Source organism: Clinocottus analis, unplaced genomic scaffold (genome assembly GCF_023055335.1).
Source record: "Clinocottus analis isolate CAN_PGR_092001 unplaced genomic scaffold, fCliAna1.0.p SCAF_15, whole genome shotgun sequence".
Classification (NCBI taxonomy): domain Eukaryota; kingdom Metazoa; phylum Chordata; class Actinopteri; order Perciformes; family Cottidae; genus Clinocottus; species Clinocottus analis.
Genome location: NW_027175876.1, coordinates 4,299,282 through 4,317,079, shown reverse-complemented (window position 1 = coordinate 4,317,079; position 17,798 = coordinate 4,299,282). Strand labels below are relative to the sequence as shown.

The 17,798-nt window shown below is 44.5% G+C and overlaps 1 protein-coding gene across 2 annotated transcripts in view; it reads right to left on the bottom strand.

The window, feature by feature from the left end:
- Window positions 1–17,249, bottom strand: part of eya4 (EYA transcriptional coactivator and phosphatase 4) — a 39,831-nt gene extending 22,582 nt beyond the window's left edge. Inside the window, exons 1-2 of one of the 2 annotated variants that reach the window (XM_068576928.1) lie at window positions 16,944–17,249; window positions 13,350–13,411 (exon numbers count right to left, since the gene is read on the bottom strand). In XM_068576928.1, the coding sequence (XP_068433029.1) occupies window positions 13,350–13,382 (33 nt within the window). In that variant the 5' untranslated portion in view covers window positions 13,383–13,411; window positions 16,944–17,249. Of the gene's footprint in view, window positions 1–73; window positions 374–13,349; window positions 13,412–16,943 lie in introns of those variants that run through there. The other variant, XM_068576929.1, reaches the window with a different exon arrangement.
- Window positions 17,250–17,798: the final 549 nt, after the last annotated feature.

The following is a 17,798-nucleotide window of genomic DNA, read 5'->3' as shown; positions in this document are numbered from 1 at the left end:
AGTACGCTTGATTTAGATAAAATACAGCATGAGTGTGAGCATGGAACACCCTCACACAGACACACACTCTTACCTCAGGGTGTAATAAGGTCAGGTAGCAGTCCTTTACTTCCACAAAGCATTACAGAGCTGTACGATCCACCGGCTTCGCTGGTCTCGCACACCCCTCAGAAACTTCAACTCCTCTCCTATCTACCTGCCTCTCACTTTGTACTCCAGGTGTCACGTTTTTCTCCTTTTCTAGTAGAAGTGCAGCCTTCTTCTCTTTCTCTTTCACTCCGAACGAACATGCAGCGGCTGGAGGGAAGACGCAAACGGCAAAAAGGAACTACGCTCGTCTCCTCAGGTCAATCCATGCACAGCTCCCGTCTTCCTCCACTCCGGTAATGGGGAACATTTTCACTCGTCCTGTTTCTCTCCTCCTCTGCCTCCTCCCCCTCTTTTTCTCTTCCCCTCCTCCCCCTCCTCATCTCTCTCTCTCTCTCTCTCTCTCTCTCTCTCTCTCTCTCTCTCTCTCTCTCTCTCGCTCTGCTGTCACTCACTACGGACTCACTCAGGCTTTCATTTTAAAGCCAAAGAACCTTTTTAAAAATGGAACAGATGTAGCCTTTTTCAGACACAAATAAACTGAATTCCGCACGCTAACCAGCCCGTGTATGAACATATAACATAACTCAAAAAAATGTCGGAGCCCCTTAAATTAAAAACATCCGCGTGTGTGAGACTCAAACCCTGCTGGTGGAAGCTCCAGCATGATTAAGTCTGTGAAGCCAAGCCGGTAAATGTGGTGCGGATGTAATGTCAATGTCTTGCTGTGCAGTAGAAAGTGAAGGCCAGACCATAAACTTCACACCGTGCAACAACCCCTCCGCCCCACACCCATCACACAAACTCTACCCACACCACTCAAACTCACATGTACACCTGAGCACACAAGCACACACGTTCAACGTGTCTGTTGGAACCACGGGGGCCGCACGAGTGTGTCGTATGTGGAGCGTGGCTGAGCCGCAGGGATGGGCGAGGGTGTCGTATCAACGAGGCGGATTCCCAGCTGCCTCGGTCTGAAGATGGCACTCTTTCGCCTTCGTCGCCAAGGTGTTGTCAGGGGAGGCACACACCCAAACCACACACACACACACACGCACACACACACACACGCGCGCACACACACTAAAACCAGCGTCGGTGCCGGACCCTTCTAGTCCAAAATACCGATTTAAAGGGTAATGTTTTGTCTCTCACCTCTCCTGGTATTTAGTTCAGATTCAAACTTGAATCAGAAAGTCAGTTTTCAGTGGAGATCTTCTAAATTGATTTTAAAGAGCATCAGACACTGCTCACGTCCAACATTACGCCCATTATGATTTTAAACGCACATCAAAATGGCATTTGTTGAGCTATCAAGTGAAAAGCACCCTGAAAGAATGCAGCCTGTGCAGGATTTGCAGTTCCAAACATCTGTTTTTTTAATCCGGCTGATTCTGGTTTACCACGCTGCGTTTAAGCATCACTTTCAATCTCTGAAACAATTTGACGCTAACACATAAAAAAATAAATCATTAAGTGGTAATGGATTTTGATACAATGAATATTGAGATACGTGATATACTTTGCAGACAATATCTAACGACTGAACTGGCAAATAAAAGCCAGACACCGCTAGAATTACGTGAGATTTCTTTCTAATTTGGGCAAACTGACCCTTCAACAGCACGGACCAGTCAGAATGTTACTGTACATCTAGGATGCGAACAGAAAACAGCTGAGAAGGGTGCAGTACGTATATGTACACAGGCCCAGAGACCAATTTGGAACAGGGCGACTGTCTCCAACCGCGCACCAGCCACCTTTAGCTCGGTCACCGGTGACCTCAATGAACAGCCTGATTGATAGACTGTCTGAGACTCTACGCGCACACACACCGGTGCAAAGGTCTGTTGAAAGTGTGTAATACGTGCATGTCGACGTGCGCTTGTGTGCGGGGACGCTTGAGAGCGTACGTGGAGGACTAGCTGTCAGAACAGATTAGGGTGTTGCCGAAGCGCTTGACAACTCAAGCACTTTATTATTAGCCAGGCAGGACGCCCATCGGGAGGGGGTCGTCCAAAAACATCCCCGATGAAATACTTTCACAGCAAGTGGAGAAGGGAGCAAGGGAGGTGTCCCAAAACACGTCTGATGAAATATGGAGAAAAAAAACACACACACAAAAAAAGAGTAAAAAAAAACAAAACAGTAGCTTAACTTGGGCACATCAGAGCGGGTGAACTGAGGCAATTGAAGCGGGTCGTATATTAGACAGCTAAATAACAGGACTGGGCTTTGGTTTTTGTTGACTTTAGGAGGGTTTTAAAAACTGTCCGACTGGGGTGCCTCGCTCCCCGAGAAGAGGCCCTCGAGAACAACTTTGTTCTTGAAGTGGAACAACAGCAGTTTATCTTCCACTCAGCAAAAAGCAAGACAGGCGGAGACACACTCTGCTGTCTTCATTTCTTTTGTCTCCCTGTTCTTTTCTTGTTTTCTGAAGTGCATTTTAATAAGCTTTGATTTAGGACAATTAAATGCATTTAATTATCTTCAAATCAATATATTTAAAATGTATTTTTAATCAATTAATTACACAACATAGACATTAAGTATTATAATTAACGAGCCTTATTAAATCTGAGAATAGTTAAACATTATGGAAGGTGCTTACATGCTTTTTTTTTTATCAAGAGTGTGTATGATATATAAGACGCTAATGCTAGGCTTAGTTAGCTAAAAGGAGTCAACTTAGCATAAAGACTAGAAACATGGAGAGACAGCTAGCATGACTCTGTCAAAGTTAACAAAGTCCACCAAGCAGCACAGCTAAACCTCACTAATTAATACATCATATATTTAATCGATACAAAAAATTATGAAGTGACAAAACAGCAAGTTGTGTTTGTTTTTTTTACCAGAGCCAGGTGGTTTCCCTATGTTTCTAGTGTGTGTGCTGAGCTAAGCTAACTGGCATCATATCTATCGCACAGACATGATAGTGGCATTAACCTTCTCATCTAACTCTCGGCAAGAAAGCGAATAATCTTTCGTGAATATTAAAATATTCCTTGAATATTATCACCGTTTAAAAAGGTCAGGAACATGCAGACGACAAAGATGTTGGATGTGTCCACTTCACACATAACAGAAGTCATTGGGAGAAAAAAATTTGGAAAGGAATTCTTTTACACATGCACAAACATTAACACACACGCACACACACACACACACACACACACACACACACACACACACACACACACACACACAGAGACAGACACACACCTGTGCAACATGATCATCCAGCCATTCCTGTCTCTGAAATCGGCTGGTGTGTGTTGACCACAAAACACATTCATGAAGGATGTTACTCACCACACAAACACAACCTCTCTCTCTCTCTCTCTCTCTCTCTCTCTCTCTCTCTCTCTCTCTCTCTCTCTCCCTCACACACACACACACACACACACACACAGAGTCTCACACGTTTACCTGTCCCCTGCTCAAAGCTCTCTGCTCTCCCCATTTGTATGAGTGGTTATCGGTGCAGTAACTCTATCCCCTTCCTTTCATGTAAAATACATTGTGCCGAGCCTCCTCCCTCCTTCCCTCCCCGCCTCCCTCCACCACTCCTCCTGCACCCCCACCAGTTCCCCCGGCCCGGGGAGGTGTAAAACTATCCTTCTCTTTATGCGTCCAAAAATGCCCCTTTTTCAGGTGTAGTAGGAAGCTATAAAAGAGGAAGAAAAAAAGAAGTAAGGGAGTGAAAGGGAAGAACAGGGTGAGTCTGTGGAGCAGGGAGAAGGTGGAGGAGGAGGTGTTTGGGTGAAAAGGTACTCTCCAAAAACATCTCTCTCTCTCTCTCTCTCTCTCTCTCTCTCCCCCGTCTCTCTCTCTGCCTCACATACATTTGCCAAGAGCTGCCTACTCACATTTGGAAGGAAAGAAATGAAAGTATATTCACACACTGTATCACATGTCTTTGAACCTTTGTCTTCAAGACGAAAATAGAGCTAACACTAGACGCTGACCTCTACATTGAACCCCCCAAGACAATACGCACAATCTGAGGAAGGAGAGAACAACACCCAGCACGGTCGCTCCAAGCTATACACAGGTTACAGCGACTTTGATAAGGTGCATGTGTGAGTTCACTTGAAAAAAAAAAGAATAAACATAACAATATATTTGAGTGAGGGAATGATCCTGAACTGATCAAACCATCGTGGACGTGACATGTTGAATAGTATGTGCTTTAAACAATAGACTGAGACTTTTCTTGACAGGCATTTTTTATATTTCCAAACAGTTAATAGCTCAAATAATCAAGATTAATCCAAAGCTTAATAGTGGAGAATGGTTTGTGTATTTTTTTGGTGTGTGATTTGACGTTTTCTGAGATAAGAAGATTGATACCACTCAGTGAAAAACACACTAACACTTCATTTGTCAGTGGGGACGACTACCGACCATGACTGTCCAAACACCAAGGTCAATATAAATGTTATAGATTTAGCGTTGGCAAAAAAAAAAAAGGAAACATTGTCTTCACCAATTCATTGTGACTTTTGGTTATTTTCATGGAATTTGCCCATGAGAAAGAAAACACGAGCTCACAATATACAACACGTACGCACAGAAACTTTAAACAAATATAAAACAGATGTTGACACATGGCTCCTCGACTAAAAAATTGCCTCAGTCAAGATTTGGAGAAGAAGAAAAAAATGCACAATGCACAATTATACTTGAGCGGTGCATTTAAAAAGAGAAAACAATGCAAACAATTGTGTTGGAGTAATTGCCACACGGACAATCGGCGGCCACTAAGAGTCTGGGCTCCAGGGCTGCTGCTCCATTCCTGTGACCCATCCGCTTCTGAGACCTGATTAGGAAATTCGGGTTGCAGGCAAAAGCAGACAAGCCACCATTACTGTGGTCACAGCTCACTTGTAAAACCTTGTATTAAAAAAAAAAAAAGTGACGACATCAGCGGAAAACAACAAACTGCTTTGGAAAAGAAAGGAGCAACCTCAAGACTCGGCTCTGTGAAATCAATTGTACTTTTCTAAATCTTCAGTTTGAGATTGCAAATCTTGCCTCCAGCAGACCCGTCGCGCCGACACGGCACCAATGGTTCCAGATTATTTTGAAACTATGAATGGATTTCTTCAGCTGACGAGGACATTAAATCAATTCTAAGGTCGAACAATTAGGTACAGGGTTTGATCGCTCGTCTTCAAGAAAAGTATGTCTTCTGTTTTCATCTCTCTATAAGGACAAAGAGTGGTCAGTGGACTTTTCTAATTTTAGAATCCCAAAGATATGTTTTATTTAATCATGTAGAGAATACTGTGGGTGGAGGAAGAGCAGTAGAGGAGAACGGTGACGAAGGCCTCCTGGCCGTCCTGGTGGTCTTCATATCTGCCATTTCAATTGGCTCCTCATTGTCTCAGAGTGGAGGGGATCACAGACATGATTTAATGCAGCTTTACTCAATGGAGACAAATGAAAAGTCACTGATGGATGTGTGTGTGTGTGTGTGTGTGTGTGTGTGTGTGTGTGTGTGTGTGTGTGTGTGTGTGTGTGTGTGTGTGGGCCGGTTCTGCGCTGTTAATTGTGAAGCGTTTGGCCTCGACTGCCCCTGCTCAGCTAATCTGATGAGAGTGATTAAAAAAACAACTGGGAGAAACCTAAACCAGTCTATGGCTGACTAAGCACACACACACACACACACACACACACACACACACACACACACACACACACACACACACACAGTAGCACTCCAGAACATCACTCTAATCAGTGGCGCTGAACACACAACTCAATATGTCTAAAGGTTTAGAAACACACTGTGACAGATGACTGCATTGTGAACTTAAAGGTGAAGTTCAGTGCGGAAATAATAAGTTCATCCTCATGAATCCATTTTACAGACAACGATTAATCAATTAACTGAGAATCGCCAGCCCTAAATAATGAATGATTCTCCAGCTCCATGATGTGTGTATGTCATGGCAGATTAGTCACCAAGATTGAAGTTGTGACAGAAGAGCAGATACTAAATCCTAAACTTGTGTGTTAATATTATGAATATTTAGGACCAATCCATCATTAGCTTGAACCATTTCAAGGTAGAACAAAGGGCAGGTCAGTCCTTATGAACGCATGCTGCGCAGACAATCGTAGGTGAAACGCACAGGACGCTACTCGGCTGAGTGTGTGATGCTAAACGAATAGAAAATGTTTTCTGGCAGGATTCAGCTCGGTGACATGGAGAAAAGCGAGCGGACTAGAACAGTTTGAGCTCTTCTTTGCGGCTGTGAGAGACCTGAAGAAACACAACACCATCCTCCTGCAACGCGCCCCCCCCGCCCCTCCTTCCTCCCTCCTCACCCTTCCTCATCCCCAACCCCCGACCGCAGCTACCCCCCCTCCCTTCCCGCTCGGTCCCCATACCGCAGCCCCCCCCCTCCACCCGCTACCGGGTCCACCAACCCATCCCCCTGAGCACCTCCACATCCCAACGAAATCAATGAGATGTGTGTGTGTGTGTGTGTGTGTGTGTGTTGGGGAAAAAAGATCAGGTAAGGGGGCAAAGAATTCAAAAGCAAAAAGAGTGAACATGTTTGTGTTTTAAAAGTTTAACTCTTCGAGAGCCTGAGTGTCCGTGTCGGTCATAACTGGAGTGTGGCTGTGCGTGTGTGTGTGTGTGCGTGTGTGTGTGCGTGTGTGTGCGTGCGTGTAAGTGCGTGTCTGTGGCAGCAGCAGCAGCCGCATCAATAATTAAAGCTAATCTCATTAGGCCTCAGATCCCTTTCAGACGCTTTTAATTAAATGATGAATGGCCTCCCAGCTGCCTGTTAAATAATGCTGCTCATGACATCACAGAGTGTGTGTGTGTGTGTGTGTTCGCGCGCGTGTGTGTGTGTGTGTGTGTGTGTGTGTGTGTGTGTGTGTAAGTGTGTGAGATGTACACCATAAGGTAGATATCCTTCAAAAAAAGACAAATGGAGAGACATTCAGCAGACAGAAAGGTATGCCCTCACATGCCATCTGCTCTCAGAGTCAATATTGTAAGAAGTTGCTGCCGTCCGACGCAGCGAGGAGAGTGAGCGGGTGTTGAGTGTCTCCAAAGCTGTTCCATCATACCAGGCCTCGAAACACTTCATATCATCTTCCTAATAAAATCACTCGCAATACCATATGTCTGCAAAGAAGGAAAGGCAGCTTGAGGGAGAGGAGGATGTACGTAAGTGTAAAAAAAAAGAAGGAAAAAAAAGAAGAGGGACGGGCAGGGAGACTAAAAAGGAGAGCTTAGTTGGGGAGCAAAGAGACACAGAGACCGTAGGCCGAATCAGAGAATGAGAGCAACAGGTAAAGCAGAGGACAGGTACGGGTGCCAAAGCGCCCTGGGCTCCAGACAGCATGGACCTGGCTCTGAGAACACCCATAGTACCTTCTGTTTCTCATCCCCCTCTACTCTCTGTATCCCTCCCTCCTCCCTCTTTCGTCCACCTCCCCCCCCCCTCCCTGCTCTCGGGCTGGCTCTGTATCGGATTGCTGACTTCACAATAGGCCCTGAATCATCACTCCAGCCAGAGAGACAGAGGGAGAGACGAAGAGGCGGGCCGACCGGCCGGCGGAGGAAGAAGGTGAGACAGACGGACGGACAGACAGACAGACAGACAGACAGACAGACAGACAGACAGACAGACAGACAGACAGAATCAAGGACAGGGGGAACGTGTCCCTTTGGGCATCAACGTTGGATCCATTTCGAACATGGTCGGATGGACACATGTGCATCCTTAGTAAGTCTTAAATACACACATTGCCAATACAAATGGATAAGTCTCAATAATACTGAAAAGCTGACGGCATGCTGTTTGTTCTATTACACTTCATGTTCTAGTTTTTTACCTGTCCCACCTGCGACAAATGGACAACTTTTACTCTTTGCTGGCATTGTGGCCATTTTCAAAATGAATGGTCAGCATTAAACATATTCTATAATGTTGATAATCCACTGTTATCAAAGATCCAGATTCTCACAAGTTAAGATTAGTCGCTCTTGTATGTTTTTTTATTGCAAATCAAATATCTTTCTGTTTCAATCTGGTGTTCATCATCTTCTGATTTCTATAACATAACTAGAACTTCAATGTATTTTTAATCTTCAAGAAAACACAAGTTTTGAACGTAAATGTTACGAGAACACACACTGGAGGAAATGGCCAATGGTTGACAAGTAACACAAGAAAATGAACGAATTGATTGATCGATAATGAAAGAAGTCCTTCGCTGCAGTCTGGGACAGACAACACAGAGACCCAGATCTCAACCCTCTGAGTCTGATACCGCTCTGCTGCTACGCTGCAGAGAGAGAGAGAGAAATATAATCTCCCAGCAGAGGAGCAGAGGAAGTTCTCCAGCAGGCCGAGCAGGCAGGTTCCTCCTAAAACCAAAGCACAATTGTTGCCGTTTCATTTCCTTCCCGGCCAAATGAGGAAATATGCTCCTTTATTTGTAACCAGTGGCAGATGAGCGTTTGGCCAGAAGACCGGTCCGAACAAAAGCTGTGCTGTGCTTTCAAGGGTCTATTTATGGAAGGTGATGGGAACAATTTCTTTTTTCAGGATTTATTCTGTTCATATCATGATTTAGAGTTTGGAAGAGTGTGACTTCGGTGTCCTTATAATTCCTCTAATAATCGACTTCTCGTGCTAAAATGTTCAGCAGAGGGAACCGTAACATCTGGCAACGATGGGCCTTTCCTTGAAAACGCTGTGAGTAATCAATAAAGTGCGGAACCTCGGCTGGAAAATATCGCGCACTGATTGACTTCCGTCGAACAAGCACGGTCACGATATGAAGCCGTCGCTCCACTCGGATGACCTCAGCCGTCCCACACCGCGGAGAGAGTTTATGTGTATAACAGAGAGAGAAACACCTACACACACATGCTCTCACACAGACACACGCAGCAGACACTAAAGCACACGTATCATGTGGTTTCCTGTCTGGTGCGTTCCTCTAGAAAGCCCACGCCGGTTGCTCTGGGTTTCTAGATGGATTCTCCAGTCTGTTTGGGAGGGGGGGGGGGGTTGAGTCTGTCGGACTGTGATTGGCTCACAGGCCGTCTGTGACCTGCTCACCTCACACCTAGCAGGCTTTCCCCGGCCGGCCAGAGTCTCGCTCGACTCTCTTATATACGAGTTAAAGATTATCTGAAGCAACGCAAGAACTGAACGGGTCTCGGTGAGAAACAGATGTTTTGGTTGTTTCGGCTTAACTCAATGTCAAAACAAAGAGAAAGGGAGTTATCTTTCCATTGTTCTCATAAAAGTAGAATCCTTTATCTCAGTATTTATTTTAAATTCACCCGATTTAAAAATGTAAAGTCATATTTTGTTCATAAACGCCAGAAAAACAAGAAAATTTCACTCTTAAATATTCGAAACGTTTAAGTGTTTGCTCAACAAATTGGGAAATACACTTGTTCTCTTACTGAAAGTTAGATGAGAAGATGAATACTATTCTCGTGTCAGTCTGTTAAATACAGCCAGCAGCTAGTTAGCTTAGCATGAAGGCTGTCTGCAGGCGGGAAACAGCATGGTTCTGTCCAGCTAACACATGTATGTCCACCAACACCTGTAAAGCTCACTTATTGTTTTGAATTGATTCATTGATTTTAGTCAGACTCCCAGTGTTGGTTATGGTTGCTGTGGTCGATCATGACAGCTGTTGTTCGGACCGTATACAAACTTAGCTTGCGCGATACAAACTGCACGTGGGTCTTGGGGGCGATGGATATCTCATTGACACAGTTCATGAATTGTGACGGATGTCAAACACACACATCCGTGTATGTGGACCGTCCATCGCTTTCGATGGCAGGAAAGCGAATATTTCTTACATTGTCCAAATATTCGTTTAAAATATGACCATCAGCATCTTCCTGATGATGAGTTACGTTCGTGCGTGCTCCTTCGCTTTTTTTTTCTACTTCATCGCCTCCTGATGAAATATATAATCAAAGAACAATGGGCTTCTATTATATGAAAATATTGCCCTAAACCATTCCTTCCCTCTGTGGAGCTCTGACTGAACGGCAGCTCCTCAAAGCAACACTCAGCTGTCAACTAAACATAAATCTTACAAGAACCACCGTACACCTCGCTGAAATTGAAGTGCACCTCGGTGCCACAACTAGGATGCCAGCCTACGAGAGGGAACCCAGGGGGGTAGCTGTTACACTCCACACTCCTGTGATCTGTCCACTGGCCTTGTCGCCGGGCAGATTTTGCAACGACTGTCTATGACACCAATGCAATCTTGGCAATCGGGGTTGGGCCGTGCTCGCATTTAGCTACTGCTGCTGCATGTAAGTTTGTGTGAATGTGTCTGTATGGGGCTGTAGGGGTGAAAGAGGGGTGCAACCTGACCCCTTTGCTCCTTTAACTTGGTCTCTCGCTCCGTCTTTCTGTCTCACACACACACACACACACACACATATACACAGACTGGGACAGCTGCCATACTCGGGGCCTCTCCCAGCGCACCAGAGGAAAAGGCTACAGCTAAAAGAGCCTTTTTTCCCCCCTCTTTTTTCCTCCTACTTCATCTCTCTTACTTTTTTTTCCTCTTTTGGTGGCCATACATTTAAATCCTGCAAGGCTCCCCGGGGTCAACAAACAGCGGCGCTCACCCCCTCCCGTCTCTCACTGCTTCCTCCACGAGCCAACGGGACTGGAGACTTCTATCAGGGCTCTGTCGGATCAAGAGCCATGGAGGGACCGTGTGTGGAGGGCGTGTGTGTGTGTGTGTGTGTTTGTGTGTGTGTGTGTATACTCAAGGACTCGTGCTGGTCTATCATCACGATGCATCTGCTTCTTGCTTATACAAATTCATTATTGGATTTAACTGAAATCATAATAACACTTTTGATCCAAACGTCATCATCTCTTTGTCGACATCTCACGCCGACAACAACAACAACAAAAAAAAAGAAATAAAGAAAATGGTTGTCACCTTTTCTCCGAAGCTAAACAAGTAAGTGACAACAGGTGGAGTGGGACGCTTAAACAAACTAAAAGTAGAATTAAGAGGCTAACCACTGTTGGCCCTGCCTCAGGCTCCTTCCAGCGCTCCCCGAGGACCCCAGACGGCAGGCTGGCCCTCGGCAGGCAGGCGGCCAGAGAGGACGCCTGACCGTAACCCAGATGACGTGCAATGGATGTGGTGGGAAAAGGGCGGGGTGGAGGAAGTAAGGGACAGAGGGGGGACTTTAAAAGGGTAGAGGGGAGGTATGGGGGTATCAGCTTTCAAAAGACAACTCCCCGAAACTTTGTGTGTGAGGTCTGCGCTGTTTTCTCAGTCACCCGAGACACGCCTATTTCAATGATGCAGAGCGAGGAAAGAATTAGGCACTTTCAAGAGGAGAAAACATTTATAGGAAAAATGCATCACAATTATACAATCCATTTATAAACGAAAAGCTTTTTTTTTCAGTCAAGGAAAATTGAATTTGTGTAAGATGTCATTTGTAATCAAAATGAGACAAAGAACACAAAGCTGCAAGGGAAATGGAAGTTTTGAAATATCTACCGTGAGCAATACTGACATTTTTAGATGATTTGAATATCAGCTTGGATTTGGTTATCATAGTTAAAATTATTATCTGATCGGTCAATTTACAGTAAAGGAATTGTTTATAATAGGAATGCCAAATTTAATTGAAGTTAAATGTTTTTCCCCTTCTCAATCATGATTATTACTTCTTCTGCGATGATATTCACCGAAATATATTTAGGTTTGGACTGTTGGTGGGACCAAACAATACATTTCAATTAAATTTGGGAAAGTGTGACTTTCCTTGGGCCAAACGATGAAACCGGCAGACGACCGGACATTGAAACCGAACACAGGCAGGACTCACTGCAGGGCTTCTGTTGTCGGCTGCAGTCATTTTAGCGAGGTGTGCCTCGTAAAGCATGCACAATGTGCATCAGACACCAAAATACTGATTTAAAAATACAGCCCCAACGACACCATTTTGATTCAGCTTCATAAAGTAACTTGAATACTTTTTTGCAAAAAAGGATAAAGACCAAACCTTCCCAGAAGTCACAAATCTCCGCCCTGTGCGTCTCCAGCTCTGTGCGCTAAGATTCAAATCTCTGTCCTTGCTCTGAGGTCTCATTTCCAAGCTGAACAATTAATCAATGCCTCTGAGCCCCAGCTCAAATTCACATTATAAATGATATCAGTGTCCTATTTAAAGCAGGTGAAGTAATTGGGGAATATGGACATCAATATTTCATATTTGGATGGCAGCGAGACAAGATGGATGCTCCTCTCGTACTCTTTCTTGCTCCCTTTGTCTTTTTCTGTGCCTTTCCGTTGTCTGCATGTACTGTACTGCACGTGTGAGTGACAGCCCTCCGCTGGGGTCAGCCGGTAATCGAACCCAGGGCGAGTCTGACAGAGCAACACAAAAAGTGGGGGAAAAACAACACACTTCATGCGCTCTGTCCCACTTCGCGCTATTATTACTGTCGAGGCTGGCAGGTCAGAGGGAGAGTGAGGGAGAGAGAAGCAAGCTTGATGGAGGAGAAGGAGGAGAAGGAGGAGGAGGAGGAGATGAAATTACACCTGTTCTGGTGGCTGACTAACGACTTTGAAATGCGAGCGGACCTCGTCGCCGCCAAAATCATTTTCCCAACAATACGGCCTGATCTTTAAACAAGCAGAACTGGGACGCTGCTACGCTGACGTGAAGTGACGCAGAGCGGCTGGCCGCGCTGAGACTCACGGGCTTGTGTGTGTGTGTGTGTGTGTGTGTGTGTGTGGGTGTGTGTGTGTGTGTGTGTGTATGGGATCAAGCTTTTAAGAGATGCTGTATGTTAGCGATTGAAAAGACACATTACAAAGTATTTTGTCAAAGCTTCACCTTCCTCTTTCCAACAGTACCTTTGTACACACACACACACACACACACACACACACACACACACACACACACACACACTCACAGTTCCTAAATTCATGTCTCCGTTCAGCATTGTTTCTAAGTCTCATTCACTGCTGACTGCTGCCATATGGTTACTGTACACTCACTGGAGCACATCTGCTGTATGTTACCACACACACACACACACACACACACACACACACACACACACACACACACACATCTCTCCAATGCACCCATACCTCAGACTTGTGTGGCCGATACAAGGTACCCACACACGCGCACACACACACACACACACACACACACCCACACATGCATACAGTAGCATTTAACTCACCATCTGTTCGTTGAGGTCCTGTGAGGCCTCCATGGTTTCTTGGGTTTTGAACCGCCACACGCCTGAGGGGCAGAGAAATGAGAAAATGAAATCTTGGTCAATGGAAATCTCTCTCTCTTTTCGATCTACCTTTGCACAGGTTTGAGCATCACCTGTTCTTTGCTTCCCGGGGACGTGTCTTGAACATTTGCTTGGTAGGGTTTGATCGCCAAATTGAATCCCTTACACTCCCACTGTGGATGAAACCACGCACCATACTGCATTAATTTCTTTCTTCTTTTTTTTTTCACGTCTTTGTGCATCTGTCGGTCGGACCTTCTGTCAGTGTGTTTATGTGTGAGCAACAGGAGACCGAAGGAGGGAAGCGGCAGCGGTAACTTCAGCATATCGTCTTCAGCCGAGGGTGAAGCGGAGAGATAATTGCAGAAGTAAATATCAACAATGAAAACGGAGAAGTGTAAATGATACGGCTGCTCGGCTGGCTCTGGACCACAGTCAGTGAGTGACCCTATTAATACTAGACAGGAGACAGGTTGGCGCAGGAGTCTGGAGCGACGCAGAGGCCGAGGTGATTGTCGACAACTTAAGTGAGATTAGATATTGCGATGGGGAAGAAAAAAAAAGAAGACATTGTGTCCTTGTTTTTGTTTTTTTTTCACCGCCCCCCCCTCCCACTGTCATGCAGAGGGTGACGCTGCAACAAAAGGTCAGCCGAGAGAACGGAACACAATGCCACCGTCCCCGCAAAGAACGGCACAAAATGGCTCCTCTGCAATATTGTGTAAAAGTTTGACAGTTGAACAAAAGAGTAGGCTGGGAGGACACACACTCGCATGCAAACACAAAGGTCCTTCCCGGTCATTAGATCCGCGGTTCCCAGCAAGTGTGAGGGAAGGAGTGCCCCTGAACAATGTACAGCTCATTGGCCCCACGAAAATGTTTGTATGCATCTGCACCATTCCACTTGAAATTGAATATTTTGTCTACACCTGCTCCACGAGGCAGCGTCAGGAGCAAGCTGCAAATGCCCTTTGTGTGTGTGTGTGTGTGTGTGTGTGTGTGTGTGTGTGTGTTACTGCACTGTGGAGTTTTCTGGCTAAATCCTTTAACTGGCATCCTTTTAATTTTTCATAGGGTTCAGCTCAGCTCCTCCTCGCCTGAAACCGAAGACAATAATGCGTCTCTCAGGTGAATTGATTTGTGCCCAAGCCTCTCTCCCTCCCTCCCTCCCTCTCCCTCCCTCCCTCTCCCTCCCTCCCTCTTGCTCCTTCTCTCTCTCTCTCTCCCTCTCTCCCTCCCTCTCACCTCAGTGGAGGGCAGATTCAGCGGTCTATCAGTTTGCTTTGCAGTCTCCCCTTCACGATCTATATATTCTTCCTTCGTGAGGATGCAGGAGGCAAACACAACCACGGGAGAACTTTTGGGGACAGTAAAGTGATGCATCAACACAAAGTACCATGGCAGCTTAAAATAGGTATACATACATACATACATACATATATATATATATATATATATATATATATATATATATATATATATATATATATGAACTGATGTTTTTTAATATTGTTAAATGTCGTTGACTGCTGGTGAACAACTGCTTTGCTGCACCTCGTCCCCGCGTCATGTGCACTACACGTCTGCCTCACACGGCCCTAAAACCAGTAGTTATCTGACACTGCGCTGGGAATCAATAAGGCCTGCCATTTCCTTCGGCGTCCCAGCAGAGGGAATTAGATTTCTCTCCATGGCCGTTGTGACAGCGACACGGGGAACACGCACAGGGCCGGCGGAGGATTATTAGAAAGTGGACGACACGGCTGCGCTGCGGTAATTTCACGCTATAAAAGCCGAAGAGAGGAGAATGTCGAACAAACCGCAGACTGCTGCTGGCTGGAGAGGTCGCAGTTAAAGGTCACGCCTTCACTCAGACTTGATTGCCTGAACTGACGTTTTTACGCACAGGTCCATTTTTATTTTTTTGGCGACACTTTGAGAAAAAAAACAAAAAACGCCGGTTTAGATTTTATTTTTATTTTTCAGATGAAATATGAAGACACGCTTTTTCTCTCTTATATCTGTAGACTCTCTATTTGTATTAGCAATTCTGTAATAATACATAGATTAGATATTTTTGGGTTTTATTTTTTGGCGGCTTATTTATTGTTATATTTAATTCCTGCGAAACTCATTTTCAATGGTAAACTTTATTAAAAGACTGTCTCGGATAAATATCCTGCAAGAGTTAAAGTACAATTGAAGAAGGGCAACAAAAAACATAGAAATGAAAAGGGCAGAAATGTTTAGGGATTTAAAAAATAAATATATAAAATAGTCCCTTATAAACCGATATTGACATTTTTACAAATATTTTAATTTAGGGCAGAACACGTCAATCACAAGCACGTTATGTTTCCCTCATCCTCATAATGGAAAACAGGCTGTTTCAAATTAAGTGCAGATTATTTTAAATTCCCAAACTGTTATTCAATTGAAATAAAAAAATTAAAAAAAACATACTTTGTTTTCAACCTCTAGTGTACAGGACATCATCATTCCCCCCAATCCCACAAACTAAATCCAGTCCATCCATCCATCTTGCGCATTAATGCGCATTGGTTAAATATGAGTCCTTAATGTGAAATCTAATCTGTATGGATTACGGTGCAGTAGACCTATCCGATTTTGAGTCGGCGCGTAACTTGTCATGTTGTTAGGGGCAGGCCAATAGCCAGCGGCCATTCAAGTCCTGAGAGCTCGGCCACGGTATAAGATTCCCATTTCCTACATATCAAATATAAACACAAACTCCACGTGGGATGAGAGGAGAGATGAGGAGAAAAGTCGTGGACACACACAGGGATGCTGGCGGAACACTGACGGGACACGGAATCCCTCCATGTGTGATGGAATCTGGATTAAAAACCATCACATTGACCTGCAGTCCAAGAGCATTATGGCAAATATCCATCAGAATAAAGCGTCAAAATTTTTAATTTATTTCATTTTATTTGAACACATAATTTAAAACAACAACAAAAACAGCTGAATCACCAGTTTTACAGCGATATGGTTTATGTTAATTAAACTCAAGTTATTAACTGTTTATTTATGTTTGTGCCAATCCATAACAAGTTGTTACCTGAAAAGCAGAATTATATTGAAGTGTTTTGTTTATTTTACGAGATCCGGAGGCGAAGAAAATAAATCATAAGAAAATTGTACACCAAATTAAATATTACAATAATCTCTCCACACACACATGTATTAGTGAGTGCGTAATTGGGGCAAATAAATTCATGAAACGGCCCCACTTGTCAACTGTGAAAATGAATTAAGTAAAATGTCTTGTTGGTGGACAAAATGAGTTTAAGTAAAGTATGATTTGAATAAGAACCATGCCTCGATGCTTCATCTATCCTCCAACTTTGCATGCCATGAATCCGACTGAATCAAAGTCAATAACGGCGCCAGTTATCGAGTTATCGTCTTGGTCTGCAGCCACCTGAACTGTCACTGACCTTATAACTGACGCAGTCGAACAACAGGCCCGTATGACTGTCTGCGAACAAAGAAACAAAGTCAACCCACCTGTGTTAATATGACTACCGTCCCAGCGAGAAGCTCCCAGATTGCCTTCACTTCTTGGAAACGCTCATGATCAGATGCGGCGAGGTCTCCGCACAGCTCTCCCTGCTGTTTGCAGGCTGTCACTGACTGGATCACAACACCTCAGCCGCTGCTGGCCATTACGCGCGAGAGTCCAAGCGACGAGCACCGACGAGTTCTTCAGACTCGGTGAAACTATTTCACAACCTTGAACCGGAGCCCCGGGTCTCTGTTCGGGTGACCGGACCGCTCACCTCAGAGGGAAACACCATTGTTTTCAGTCCCGCGTCCAAGTTTAGAGCAGCAGGCTGTTCAGGAGCATTAGGCTCAACTTCATTATTTCAAAACCCTCTCGCTGCGCATGCGCTCAGCTGCCATGCGGACACAGTTGGGCAAGCGTCCAAAGGACTAATGGGGTTCAGAGGGGAGGGGGATACCAAAATGACATTCTTATTAATAGTTTGGCCCAAATGACGCGCTCACAGTTTTATTTATCCCATCAGAGCAAAAACAACATGCACCCACTGACCAGCTTATCTATCTATCTATCTATCTATCTATCTATCTATCTATCTATCTATCTATCTATCTATCTATCTATCTATCTATCTATCTATCTATCTATCTATCTATCTATCTATCTGTATGTCTCTATCTCTATGCCTTGCTATATCCATCAATACATTTATACACATTTAACTATTATGTAAAATAAGAAGAATGCAAAAACCTTTTGCGAAAACTTCTTTTCGCAAATCGTTTTCAGAGGTATATTATTTTTAGTTGTTCTATATAAAATAACTCCTCACACTGTCTTTATCTGCAGCCACGTGCTTC